The sequence below is a fragment of the Mandrillus leucophaeus genome, unplaced genomic scaffold (assembly GCF_000951045.1).
Source record: "Mandrillus leucophaeus isolate KB7577 unplaced genomic scaffold, Mleu.le_1.0 Scaffold322, whole genome shotgun sequence".
Lineage (NCBI taxonomy): Eukaryota > Metazoa > Chordata > Mammalia > Primates > Cercopithecidae > Mandrillus > Mandrillus leucophaeus.
The window spans coordinates 852,910-867,862 of NW_012103388.1; the positions used below are offsets into that span (position 1 = coordinate 852,910).

General features: G+C 39.0%; 1 protein-coding gene across 3 annotated transcripts in view; it reads right to left on the bottom strand.

Annotated features, from left to right (window-relative positions):
- Window positions 1–7,967, bottom strand: part of PSMA8 (proteasome (prosome, macropain) subunit, alpha type, 8) — a 60,224-nt gene extending 52,257 nt beyond the window's left edge. For 2 of the 3 annotated variants that reach the window (XM_011988048.1, XM_011988046.1), the window contains exon 1: window positions 7,748–7,954. In XM_011988048.1, coding sequence (XP_011843438.1) covers window positions 7,748–7,849 — 102 coding nt within the window. In that variant the 5' untranslated portion in view covers window positions 7,850–7,954. Of the gene's footprint in view, window positions 1–7,747 lie in introns of all 3 variants that reach the window. The other variant, XM_011988047.1, reaches the window with a different exon arrangement.
- Between the last annotated feature and the right edge of the window lie 6,986 nt (window positions 7,968–14,953).

Genomic DNA, 14,953 nt, shown 5'->3' on the forward strand with positions numbered 1-14,953 from the left:
TGTTCTCTCATTTCTTACCAATTTATCCAAGAACGCTTTCTTAACCATCATATTTCAAATCAGCTATCCTCCCTCCATATTCTATCCTCATCAAATGAACAAGTGCTAAACTTTATAGGGAATATGCCTTCTTAACAAGTCACGGGATATTGTAACAATTTAATATATATTAGGACTAAAATAAAAATCTCAAAATATTCTTACAATTGAAATAAATAAAATTAAATTTATTGCTCACATGACAACAATTTCTAACTCTCATAAATAATTTTTGACTTAGTAAAGAAATTAAAAGTACCAATACAGACTAGAAAATGTTGATAATGAATATGTTAATATCAAAGTATTTTGAGTGCGGTCAAAATTATGTTCAGGAGAGAATTTATAATTTTATTTTTTTAATCAAGTAAGAAAAATATTAAAAATGAATTAAATCAATAAGTACAAAAAGGGATAAAAACACTGCAGCTAAGCTTAAGGGGAAAGATAAGAAAAAAGCAAAAATTAATGGTTATGGAGAAAACAATAAAACTGATAAATAATACCAAGAGTTGGTTATTTTAAGCAAATAATTAAAATATATCTCTCAGTTAATCTCATCAGGAAGGGAATAGAGTGAAAGAAACACATACAAGTGTGGAAAAGTAACAATTTAAAAATTATAACCTTAAGTTAATAAATTTGAAAATCTGATTGAAAGAAATTACAGAGTAGAAAAATTTTAAACTGACCATATTGATTCAAGAAAAGACAGAAAACTCTGTTTCACTAACAAACGTGATAATTTCAGAAAAGAACTAATCTTCAAATCAAGTGTCAGACCTAGAGAGTTCATGGATGAATTCTTGCTAATTTTGTTACGAGTAATTCCCGTGCTATTTAAATTTTTCTATGATGCAGATGAAAGTGGGGATGTTCCTAACTCTTTAGTAAAACTATTTAACAATGTTAAAATCTGGCAAATACAACATTTTCTAAATAAATAAAAGAACCAATAATTCCTCATTTATGAAGACTGATGCCAAAATCTCAAAACAATATATTCATCACAAAAATTAGGGGAGTGACATCAGTAAGATGACAGAATAGGAGTGTCCCATGCCCATCTCCCAGCAGAAATACCAGTTTGTACTACTATGTGTGAAAATACTTCCTAAGAACAAAAGAATCCAGGTGAGTGACCAAAGTACAGAAATATAAAAAGACACTTTGAAGAGAGTGGGAAAGACAATTTCACATTATCCACATTACCTGTCCTTCAACGCCCAGCAACACAGTGCAGAGAGAGACACCATCCATGTGTGGTAAGGAGAGTAATGTGAGTATCTGACTTTACCACGGACCCCATGGATCCAAGCTCTAGGTCTGCTACTGTGGACTCAGGTTCCAGGCCCACCCCAGTGAGCCCTGGTGCAAGGCTCGCACCTGTGGTGCCAAGGCATCAGGCCAGCCTGCCAAAGAACTCTAGTGGCAGGCCCACCCCAAATCTCCGGATGGGCCAAATGGTGAAGAACTTTTCCTGCTGAAGCTAATCTGAAGAGGAACTTACTTTTTCAAATGTGCAGACATCCATGCCAGGCCACAAGAATCATAAACAATCAGAGAAACATGATACTACCAAAGGAACAAAATAAAGTTTGGAGATCTATGAATTTCTTGACAAAGAATTAAAAAGTAACAATCTTTTAAAAGCTCAGTAAGCTACAAGAGTATAGAGATAAACAAGCGAGATCAGGAAAACAAATGCGAACAAAGTGAGAAGATCAACAAACAGAAACCTATGTTAATCTCTTTTATCTTAAAATTTTAAGACCATTCCTCTTTAATCTCACCTTTTTTCTTTCAAGCCCTTTAAGCCAAATATTGTCATCATCCCTCAGCCCATAACAGCCTGGTTTCTATCCCTCTTCTCTCAGAGTTTAGTCAAGTTAATTACACAGGACATTAAGTTCCCTCAAGGTTCAGTTGCAGACTATCCTCTGCACAGTCTATAGTCTTATTGAACACAGAAGGGTACTCAAGAGTATGCATTTACTTGACCTTCAATATAGGTTTTTAATAGGGGAGAAAAAAATGAACTTCAAAATTATTATTTCCAGCTAAGATCAACCTCTTAAATGTCAAACATGTATTTTTCAGCTGCCTCACAGTCTCTGTTCAGGAATCAGGACACAGTTTAGCTAAGGCCTCCGGCTCAGGATCTCTCATAAGGCTGCAATCAAGTTGTCTACCAGTGCTGCACAGACCTCTGGGCTTGACTGGGGAAGGATCCATTTCCAAGCTCACTCACATGGTTGTTGGCCATGTGATTCAGTTCCCCTGGGCTGTTGGACTAAGGACCTCAGTTCTGTACCAGATTTTGAACAAACGTTTCCTTCAGTTCCTTGCCTCATTGGGCCCTGCAGAGGGCAACTCAACATGGCGCTGGGTTTCACCACAGTAAGCAAGGAAAACAGCAAGTAAGGGTGAATAAAATGAAGTCACCGTTTCTTTGCAACCTAATCCCTGATGTGACATTCATCACTTTCACCTATTCCATTCTTCAAAGTCACTAAGTTCAGCTCACATCTAAGGGAGGAAGGTTATACAAGGATACAAGGGCATGAGCACCAGAAGGTGGGGATCACTGGAGGCCATTTTAAAGTCTGTCTGCTACAGTTTCCATAAGCACCTCAACCTCAGCAAGTCCAAAACAGTTATCTTCCCCCAAAACTTAGTGCTTTACATTCTCTAAGTAAATGGCAGTATCATTTTTATTGTTCTCTAATTTCTTATCAATTTATCCATTATATTTATTATATCATAATAAATATAATGTATAATAAATATAATGTATAATATAATATCATTATATTATCTTAACCATTATATTTCAAATCAGCCATCCTCCTTCCATATCCTATCCCCATCAAATGAACAAATGTTAAACTTTATAGGGAATATGCCTTCTTAACAAGCCATGGGATGTTGTAACAATTTAATATATATTAGGACTAAAACAAAAATCTCAAAATATTCTCACAATTGAAATAAATCAAATTAAATTTATTGGTCACAAGACAACAACTTGTAACTCCAGAAACAGGGACACCAACTTTTATTCCTTCTTCTCCTATACCTCTGTCAACACCATCCATATAACCATCAAATTGTAATAAGTATACTGCTTAATGTTTTTCTGGAATCTGCCTTATTTTCACTTTCTCCCCAAGTCTAGTAAAAGCTAGCTATTAAGTTTCATCTAGACTATTTCCATAGAATCCTAACTGGTCTCCCTGTCTCTAGTCTTGATTTCATCCAATTCACTGACCATAGGTAGCCTGAGAAATATTTGGAAAATAAAATGAGGAAGAGGAAGAGGAAGAAGAGGAAGAAGAAGAAGAGGAGGAGGAGGAAGGAGGAGGAGGAGAAGAAAAAGTCTGAATGTGGCATTCCTTTACTTAAAGCTTATATAGGGACCATTTGTCACTAAGCAAATCAACATAGCACAGAGCTAGACATGAGACAAAAGGATCTAGGGACTTTAATATGTACTCTTTGCATATTGGCTTTTTGCTTTCCTAATGTGGAAAGCGTTTCTCTGTATAGTAAAAACATGGCCACCAGGAACCTTGGACTCACATCCCATCAGTTCTCCCAGAGAATAAAAGCTACCACTGTCTCTAGTCAGAAGAGTTGTTAAGGGTGAACTTATCATTGGCTAGATTTGAGTGACATGCTCATCACTGTGGCCAGGAAGATAGAAATTACAAATGATTCTACCTAGGTCATGTGAGTATCTCTGTTGTTGGACAAATGTAGTCTGTTAATAGAATAACAGAAGAGCAATAATCTGGAGACTGACAATAACCACATCAAAACATTTCAAGGTCTCTCATTCAGTGTATCCTCACTTACATGGTTTAAAGGCATTCCATGATCTGGCACCAGGTTCTAGCTTCATCTATTTCTATTTTTCCATTGCTTCAACAATTCTGAATGCCTTTCAGTTCATAGAACATAGCTGTCTTTTTCTACTTGCCTTCCCACAAGCTATTTCCTTTGTCAAATATACTCTTCACTCTTTCTCCTTCCACTTCTTCACTTGACAACCTCTCATCTTTCAGACGTCCACTTAAGTATTATTTCTTCAGAGGGGCCTCTCCAACACCTGGGGTTCCCATAATGCCTCATACCCTAATACTCATTCAGGTTTTGTTAGGACTATTTATGTAATTATCTAACTTTCCTGATAGATAGTAGGCTCTCTGAGGACAGGGATCAAATCTATCTTGTATGTGATGCTATCTATCTTGTACGTGACCTAGCATCACATATGTAAGTATTCAACACAAAATGTCTTGAAATAATAAATGAATGTGTGAGAAGCACTGCAGACAAAATGGAAAAAAAAAGAGAAAACAAATAATAGTAAATAATAATAGCTACAATTTATTAAGTACTTTCTTTGAACCAGATTCTGTTTAAGATGCTTCACATGCATTATTACCTAATTCAACTCTCACATCAACTCTATGAAGCAAGTGCAATTTTTTTTTTTGGTTTGTTTTTGAGACAGATTCTCACTCTGTCACTCAGGCTGGAGTACACTGGCACAATCTCGGCTCATGCAACCTCCGCTTCCTGGGTTCAAGCAATTGTCTCCTAAGTAGCTGGGAATACAGGCACGTGCCTCCATGCACAGCTAATTTTTTGTATTTTTAGTAGAGAAGGGGTTTCACCATGTTGGCCAGGCTGGTCTCGAACTCCTGACCTCCAGTGATCCACTTGCCTCAGCCTCCCAAAGTGCTAGAATTACAGGCATCAGCCACCAAGCCCAGCCGCAAGTGCTATTTTGATGCCTATTTTACTATTACAGAAACTGAAGTTTCATGAAGTTAATTGCCTTAGATGATACATATCTGATTTCTACATTCATGATAATGGAAGCTAATTAATATATAAACATTTATTGAACAAATTTCATGCTACAATGCAAGGAACAGGGGCTTTGGAACTAGAACAAAATAATTATATATATGGGTTCCATCGCTCTCCAGCTGGGTACTTTCAGCAAGCTATATATGCTTCTGAATCATACTTTCACATACAATAAAAGGGGATTAAACACTGTCCCTAATGTTAGATAATATACACAAAATGCCTGGTGAAAGTATTTCTTAAATGTTAGTTACTACCTTCCTAGCCCCTCTACTGTATATTGTGTAGTAGAAATAGAAAAAGGAATTATACTGTCTAGATCTTCAGAGATCTTACTATCCAGTTGGTGTGAGACTATTAAATATACCTGAAATTAAAGAAAATATCAGGTCAAATAGTAAATACTGTACAATATTCTGTGGTACAGATTATAAATTCAGAAAAGACAAAGATCCAGGATGACTGGAGTGGATCAGAGAAGGCTTCATTATAGAGGACAAATGTGCAGAGATTATTAAAGGATAAATAAGATGCAGAGCAGCAGAATGAAAGGTGTTTTCCCCTTTCCTCTCTCCCCCTTCTGTAGGCAGCAACACATATTAGTGAAGCCAAGAAGCTGCCTCCGAAATTGAGGGTGGATAGGATTATGGAAGACTTTGATGGCTAGATTGTAGAGCTGAGATTAGATAAAGTAGGAAATACAGAGCTAGTAACAGTTTGAGGTCACAGAAAGGACAAAACGAGGAATGATAATAAATCTTATCGTTTTCATGGGAATATTGTGAAGGATTCATTTCTTTTCCCTAAGAAGAAAGGTATTACTTCTCTAAAATGTTATTCAAACAAATTTGCATTTACAGAAAAGGGAACTAAAGCAAAAAGAAAACAAGCCTCTTGTCTCCTTTCTTGCTATCAGATAATCATCAACAAGGAAGTAGAACACAAAGCCTTTATTGTGGCCCATATAACTCTTACATTACTAAATAATATCACATCTACATACTGGTCAAAGCTAGTCAACCTTGGCTTATTTATAACTCATAACATCAATCTGCACTTCTAGATAGAATATTTTGTGACATGTTTTAATAATCAAGTGCCATTAAAAAACTTTACCCTATGTAAAAGGTCATAGCACTCTCAAGGAAACACAATGAATAACTCCATGGAAACATGCAAATTATAATTTCAGAATTCTGAGACAAAAGTGTCTCATTCTTCCAATGTATCTTTAAAAATGCCCACTATAGGTATTTTTATATCCTTACCCTTTTACCGCTCATTACAAAGGAACCATCAATCAGTTCTACAGCACTCTTAAAACATGTTAAATGAGCCAGTGTGGTTTCTTATTACACCCCAGTCTTCTCCTATTACTCCCTTTATTTTAGGTTCTAAAACTTGGGCATTATTTTCTAACCATATGCTACATGCTATGCTGGGGATTATATAACTTTTTGTTTTTATCAAAATGGTACCCTTTTGGTTTAAGCTACATCAGACTTTCCTTAAATTTATAATTCTAAAAAAATTACTTGTAAAACAGAAGCAAAACTGGTGGGCCCAATTAAATAGAAAAATACTTTTAAAACGATTCTTCTTCTAGTGTTGTTTTTTTTTTTTTACCACTTACATCTGTTAGATTTATAATGAAAGTGAATTATTTCCTTCTTTAACAAAGAAAGTCAGAAAATACAGACACTGCTAGACTTAGAAACATACTGTGTATTCTCATAGCTACTGGCTCAATTTCCAAAGTACACAACAAACATGCTCATGAAATCAAGAGAATAAAAATATCCGATCCTTTTAATTCATAGGCGAGGACTTAGAAGATTTGGGATAATAGATCTTGTGTCACTAGGGCACTTTTGTCCTCTTTAATTTTTATAAATCACTAAAATTATTGAATGTAGTTAAAACTGGGCAGCAGTATTACTCCTACCCTGAGTATTTGTTAAGTTTTTCAGTAATGTGGATACATAAATCTAAGCCTAAGGTAGGGTATAATCTCTCAAGGAACTTCAACATTTTTTTTAAGTGGACAAAAATGTGGAAGTTTTTGGGCTTCTGAGCCTCTAAAAGGCTGCGAAATATTGGGACAAGTTTGTGAAGACGGGATTTCTCCATGTAGGTCAGGCTGGTCTCAAACTCCCGACCTCAGGTCATCCGCTCTCCTCGGCTTCCCAAAGTGCTGGGATTCCAGGCGTGAGCCACCGCGCCTGGCAATTTTGGGATGTTTTTAACGCGTGTATTTGAACTGTGTTTTTAATCATTTCTTCGTCAACAAGAGTTTTAATTTTATATTGATTTAATCCATATTTGGGGGCAGGTGTGGCCAATTTTTATTTTTATCTTAATTGTTATTAAAAAATAGTTCCTAACATGAAGCAACTGTTAACTTTTAACAGTTCAGGGGTCTCTGAACTACTGAGGAACTGGACCACGAGCATTCAGATAGCTGTTACACATTAGAAGCTTTTTATTTCCCTATTGTCAGTCACAGCATTAACACATAACATACACACACACACACACACACACACACACACACACACACACCCACCCACCCCACACCCCCACCCTAGTTTTGCATCTGTAGCTACCATTAAAGAGGAGCAGTTGAACAGCACAGATCGGGGAAATCTACCAACTTTTACTCTGCCACTTCTGGCCCAAATCTCAAAAGTCTGTCTCCCTAAATAAAAAGAACAAAGTAATTTTCACAAGTGTGGGAATCTCCTCTCTCAAGCTCCTAGGATGGAGGGGTGGAGTAACGATGGCTGACTGGTCAGAGGGAGGAATAGTCCGGGAGTCGCTTCCTCACCGCGGTGGATCCTTTCTTCACCGCTTCCTGGGCATATTCAACTTGAAAAAGGTGTCCGTCTGGGGAGAAGACAGTGATCGCCCTGTCGTATCGCGATGCCATCGCACAGGACTACAAGGGCTTGACGCTGAGCTTCCCGCTGCTGCAGCTGAGGCAGGCTGGGAGCCGCCAACGACACAGCGCGCTACCGCCCAGAAGCGCTAGCACATGCGCCACTAGCTGCCTCCCGGAAGTCTCCGCGCCCGCGCTTCGGCTGCTTCCGGGAAGTCCTTGAGCCTTTGGCGGCCTCCGGATGTCCTCGCGCTTGCCAGCCTGTGTTACCCCAGCAGTGCCTATGAGTTGACGGCATTCTTCCCCTGCCTTTCATGTCTGACGCATATCTCCGTTTCCCCACTACCGTGTTGCCCCAGGGATGGTGTCATGGCACTCGAGTTACAAAAATAATATCAAAGATTAGGGCTTATGAGGTCTTCAGAGATCAGCTATTTGTGTTATCGCAAACATGTTGGAGAAACTGTGGTAAGTTAAATATCAGTTCCTTCCCTTTGGTTTCAAATTCCAAATTTCCTATTCTTTCTCTCTCTCAGGTTAACTCTTGTTATTTGAACCCAAGGAAAGAAAGCACACTTTTCAAAATATTATTGCTTCTTATATTTTCTGCCTCGTGAGCAAGATAGAGCAGATGAGCAAATGGTCCATTAAATAAAGCAAATAGTCCATCAAACTAATGCTAATGACAATAATTAAGATAATATTCTTTTCATTGGAGAAATTTTGTAAAAACCCAAAGTAGGAGACTTAAAAGATGTCTAGAAATTTAGCTATAGCAGAAACTATTTACAACTTGCTACATTCCTAACTGTGAAGCAACTCTGTTGCTTTCTCCTTATCAATAAAATGGGAATATTAAAACATCTGCAGCAGAGTATTCTGAGCTTAATATGTGTTTATGGGCATAATTACATAAAATGGTGCCTGGTGGGTAGTAATAGCCAGGTAAGTTTAGCTATTATTGCTTTCCATGTGTTGTTTAATATATGCAGTTTTCCACTGGGGAGGATCTTAAAGTTGGTGAAATCAACCCTAACCAAAAAAAGAATAATTTTCTCCGAAGAGGAAAATTTGATTACCTGAATTCCAAATACCTAAATCAGAACTTTAATTGACTTAAAAATTTTTTTTTTTTTTTTTTTCCACATAGAGACGTTGTTTCCCTATGTTGCCCAAGCTGGTCTCAAAGTCCTGGTCTCAAGCAATCCTCCTGCCTTGACCTCCCAAAGTACTGGGATTACAGGTGTGAGCCACCACACCTGGCCTTTAGTTGACTCTTGAAGCAATTTGTACTTATTGCCCCTCCATTGCTTTTCTTCAGTATTACAGTCTTGACAAGTTTGGTTTGACTGCAAAAAACCAGTAATTCCTAATGAAAACAATTCACTCTAACTGGTTACTTTACAATATGATAAACCAACATTTGTCCGAAGTGGTTTTTTGAGGAGTGTTTTGGTGTACTTGTTAAATTATGTTTCCTTTTTATTTTGAAATAGTTATAGATTGACAGGAAGTTTCAAATATAGTAAGAAGAGGTCTCCTATACCCTTCACCCCATTTCCTCCAATGGTAATATTTTACATACATATAATATGGTAACAAAACCAGGAAATTGACATTGGTGTAATGCACAGAGTTTTTTCAGATTTTGCCCATTTTATATACACAACTGTGTGTGTGTGGTGGGGAGGCCTATGCAATTTATCATGTATAGATTGGTATAATGACTATCATAATCAAGATACAGAGCTCTTTCACAACCACAAAGATCTGTGATGTTGACTTACAAGACATACACATCTCTCTCCCCCTCTACCATCTCTGGCAACCACTAATCTATTGTGCCTCTCTATAATTTTGCCATTTCAAAAATTTTACCTAAATGGAATCATACCCTATGTAAGTTTTTAGTGACTCTTTATTTTCTAAATAATTATAGACACACAGAAATTTGACAGGACAGTACAGAATGGCCCCTTATACCCTACACTTAGTTTCTGCAATTTGTTACATCTGATACAGTAAAATGTCAAAACCAGGAAACTGACCTTGGTATAGAGCATGTTTATACCATTAGAAGATATTTTGTAAATGTTACACTGCATGATAGTATACACTTCAGAAATATGATAGCATTAAAATGTTGACAAAGTTTAATTAACACATTCAGGTTTAACATCCACACTAAAATATATCAGCTGTGTACCTTTGAGTAGGTATATTTCACTTCACTGAAACTCAGTTTTCTGACCTGTAAAATGGTAATGACACTTATCTTCACAAGACTGTAGTGAAGAACAAATGAAATAATCCATTAATGCACCCATGACTGTGCGTGACACAGAGTAACCACTTAAAAAATGTTAATTATTGTTATTTATCATTGAGTTAACTAAAAAGTAAAGATTACTCTGTAAGAGAGAAATTAGGAAAAGTAAAAATGTAGCATGAACTCATTTATACTTTAAAAAATGTGTATTTGTAAAAATATATGTATATAAATGTATAGAGAAAAGAGTGAAAGTACTTACCCCAAATTTATGAAAGTGCATTTCTTTGCAGGAGGCCAGGAATTAGAAAGTGGGACGACATGGTAGGGACAGAGAAGTTACCATTTTAAACTGTATATCTGTATTATTATTATTTTTTTACCACAAGCATTGTTTATTTTTATAGTTAACAAAAACCATAAGAAACAGTTTAATGCCTAGAAGCTGCAAGCAATTGCAGTTTTGATAGTTTGGACCAAATCTCCCATTGAAAACAACTAGAAATACTAGTCTAAAATTTTTTTTTTAAATGTATATGCTGACTCTAAAGAGCTAACAAGGAATGAGAGTTTGTGATACCAAGATAAAGAAAAGTAGGTAAATCCAGAAGGTTAAGTGAGAAGTAAAGCAGACCTTTCACAGACGTTTGGAGTTCAAAGCCTATCAAGGTATGGGGTGATGGTAAATGTCTAAGTTTTTGTTTAGAACCCAAAGAGCCACAGCTCAGAAGCAGGATTGAGCCAAAAATAGACCTATTCTACACTTGGCTGTGGTCACTGCACAGACCAGCCTCTACTCACTCATGCAACTCACTCTGCTTCTTCTCTGACCATGTGTGACAAACCCAATATGTCTGAGATTGATAAATCGAAGAGAACAAAAACAAGACTAAAATCCACTGCCTTCAAAAGAAATGATGAAACAGGAGAAACAATTATGTAAATAGTAATGAGGACTGTGCTGCCAATATACACTACATCCCACAAGCATTGCCTTCTTATTTTACTCCTTTTAGCTGTTTTACTTTATAAGATGCAGAGAAGTGGGATTGAGTTTAAATGACTGTGCTACTGCACTTCACATCAAAGAATCAAGAACTATTGAAAACAAAGGCCATACCTGCCTCTCCTATCTGCCTGTGTGACTGGCAGGGAGCAAAATGAACTTCCTTCAGTATTGGTGAAGGAAGAAGCAGGGTGGGATGACATTGAAATCTAGAGTAAAAACTGTCCAGGGTGTCCTGTAAGGCTGAAAAATGCAGTTTCATCAGAGTGCCTTTAAAAATGATTTTAGTTATTGGTATACACAATTTCTTAAATAAAATTTAGCCTCTTCAAAAAAAATAGACCTATTCTCACAGGGACTAATACCCAGTTTTAAATAATCTCAATGCATAATTGGAATAAAGCCATAGTTTGCAAACTGTGGCCCACACATTTTTGGAGGTACTCAAAAACTTTCAAGGGGTTCACAATGACAAAACTGTAGTAAAAATATTAAGACAGTACTTGCCCTTTTCACTGTGCAGATATTTGCATTGACAGTGCAAAAGCAATGGTGGGTGAAACTACTGAAACCTTAATATAAATCAAGGCAGTAGCATTAAACTTATTCTATAGGTTGAGTATTCCTTATCCAAAATGCTTGGGACCAGAAATGTTTCAGATTTTGGATTTTTTCCATATTTTATGGAACTGAATATCTTTGTAAATTTTCTGTCTTGCTGATCTGTCTACTATTGTCAGTGAGGTGTTAAAGTGTCCCACTATTATTGCATGGGAGATAAAGTCTCTGAAGGTCTCTAATAACTTGCTTTATGAATCTGAGTGTTCTTGTATTAGGTGTATATATATATTTAGGATAGTTAGGTCTTCTTGTTGAATTGAACCATTTATCATTACGTAATACCCTCCTTTATCTTGTTTGATCTTTAAAGTCTGTTTTGTCAGAAACTAGGATTGCAACCCCTGCTTTTTTTTTTTTTTCTTTTTTTCCTTGTCATCATGATGCTAGCTGGTTATTTTGCAGACTTGTTCGTGTGGTTGCCTCATGGTGTCACTGGTCTGTGTACTTCAGTATGTTTTTGTAGTGGCTGGTAACCCTTATTTCTCCTTTGCTTCTAAAGCTTAGTTCGGTCAGATATGAAATTCTGGGCTGGAGTTTTTTTTTTGGAGACAGGGTCTCACTCTGTCACTCAGGCTAGAGTACAGTGGCGCAACCTCAGCTCACTGCAACCTCCACCTCCCAGGTTCAAGCGATTCTCCCACTTCATCCTCCCAAGTAACTGGGGATACAGGCAGTGTGCCACCATGCCCGCCTAATTTTGGTATTTTTTGGTAGAGATAGGCTTTCACCATGTTGGCCAGACTGGTCTTGAACTCCTGGCCTCAAGTGGTCTGCCCACCTCAGCTTCCCAAAGTGCTGGGATTACAGATGTGAGCACCTCGCCTGGCCTGGAATTTCTTTTCTTTAAGAATGTTGAATATTTGCCCCCAATCCCTTCTGGCTTGTAAGAGTTGTGCTAAGAGAGGTCCACTGTTAGTCTGATGGGCTTCCCTTTGTAGATGACCCACCTTTTCTCTCTGGCTGCCCTTAACATTTTTTCTTTCATTTTGACCTTGGAGAATCTGATGATTGTGTGTCTTGGGGATGATCTTCTCAAGGAATATCTTATTGGAGTTCTCTGGATTTCCTGAATTTGAATTTTGGCCTGTCTAGCTAGGTTGGGGAAGTTCTCCTGGATGATATCATAAAATAGGTTTTCCATATTGATTCCATTCTTCCCATCTCTTTCAGGTACCCCAGTCAGTTGTAGATTTGGTCTCTTTACAAGCCGATATTTCTTGGAGGTTTTGTTCATTGCTTTTGATTCTTTTTTCTCTATTCTTGTCTACCTGTCTTGTTTCAGAAGGACAGTCTTCAAGCTCTGAGATTCTTTTCTCCACTTGGTCTATTCTGCTGTTAATACTTGTGATTGCATTGTAAAGTTCTTGTAGTGTGTTTTTCAGCTCTATCAGGTCAATTATATTCGTCTCTATTCTGGCTATTTTGGCTGTCGACTCTTGCATTTTTTTATCATGATTCTTGGCTTCCTTGCCTTGGGTTGCAACATGCTGCTTTAGCTCACTGAAGTTCATTTTTATCCACATTCTGAAGCCTGTTTCTGTCATTTCAGCCATCTCGGCCTCAGCCCAGTTCAGAACCCTTGCTGGAGAGGTGTTGTGGTCATTTGGATGAAAGAGGGCACTCTGGCTTTTTGAGTTTTAAGTGTTTTTTATGCTGATTCTTTCTCATCTTTGTGGGCTTATTGACCTTCGATATTTGAGGTTGTTGACTTTTGGATGGGGTTTTTGTATTGTTGCTGTTTGTTTATTTTTCTTTTAATAGTCTGGCCCCTCTTCTGTAGGGCTGCTGCAATTTACTGGTGGTCTGCTCCAGACTCTAGTCACCTCGGTTTTTCCAGTACCTGGAGGTATCACCAGTGAAGGCTATGAAACCATTGAGGTGGCAGCCTATCCCTTCCCTCTGGAAGCTCCATTGTATAGGGGGGTACTGACCTGTTGCCCACCCAAATGCACCTGTAGGAGGTGACTGGAGACCCCAGTTGGGAGGTCTCACCCAGTCAGGAGGAACAAGATCAAGGATCCATTTAAAGAAGCAGTCTGGCTGCTTTTTGGTAGAATAGTTGTGTTGTGCTGGGTGATCCCTTCAGCCTCTGATCAGTTTGGGCTCTCTAAGGACTGCAGGCTGGATCAGCTGAGGTGCCTAAGCAGCAAAGGTAGTGACCCTCCTTGCCCTCCAGGCTCTCCATCCCCGGGGGACATTAGAACTCTGTTCACTATAGAACACTGGTAAGGAGTAGCTGGAGGCCCCAGCTGAGAGGACCTGCCCAGCAAGGAGGAATGGATCAGGGTTTTACTTAAGAACCAGTCTGGCCACACACTGACAAAACAGCCGTGCTGTGCTAGGGAACCACCTATGCTTCAGTTGGCTTGGACCCTCCAAATCCCACAGGCTGGAGTAGCCGAGTTGCCCAAACAGCAAAGGTGGCAGCCTGCCCCTCCTCCCAGACACTCCATCCCAAGGAGAAATCAAAACTCTGTCCATAGAATATGGGCAAGGGAGGCTGGAGGCCCCAGCTGTGAGGTCCTGCCCAGTGAGGAGGAATGAATTGGGGTCCCACTTAAGGAAGCAGCCTGGTTATACCTTGGGAAAACAGTTGTGCTGTGCTGGGGGGTCCCTTCCTGTCTGGACCATTTGGACTCCCCAAAGCTGGCAGGCTGGAATAGCTGTGTGGTCCAAACAACAAACGTGGTGGCCCACCCCTTCCCCCAGGCGCTCCATCCTAGGGAGAGAGCAGAGCTGTCTGTAGAATATGGGCGAGGTGGCTGAAGGACCTAGCTAGGAGCTCCTGCCCCTTGAGGAGGAATTGGAAGGGGGTCCTGCTTAAATAAGCAGCCAGGCCATGTTTTGGTAAAGCAGCTGTGCTGTGTTGGGGGATCCCTTTCTTGTCTGGACCGTTTGGGCTCTCCAAAGCCCATAGGCATGCTGGAACTGTTGAATCTCCAATAGCAAAGATGGCAGTCCGTCCCCACCCCCCGCCCCTGCCCCCACCCAGCCCTGGCTCTGTTCTGTGCCAGGCAGGGGCTACCCTGTTGCCGGTGGCTAGCTGGAATTCCAAGCCAGTCAGTCTTATGAAGTGTTGTGGAAATGAGGGTCCCTGGATTCAGTCCTCTTCCTAGGGGTATGTACCGACCTCCTACCTTGCCTGAGTTGCAGTCATTTTTGCTGGAGATCCCAGGGCTGGAATATGTAAAGCTCCTGGGTCTTTGTGACTGCCTGAGCAGTTGCTTTGCTGAGGCTCCAGACAACATTGTGTCGGACC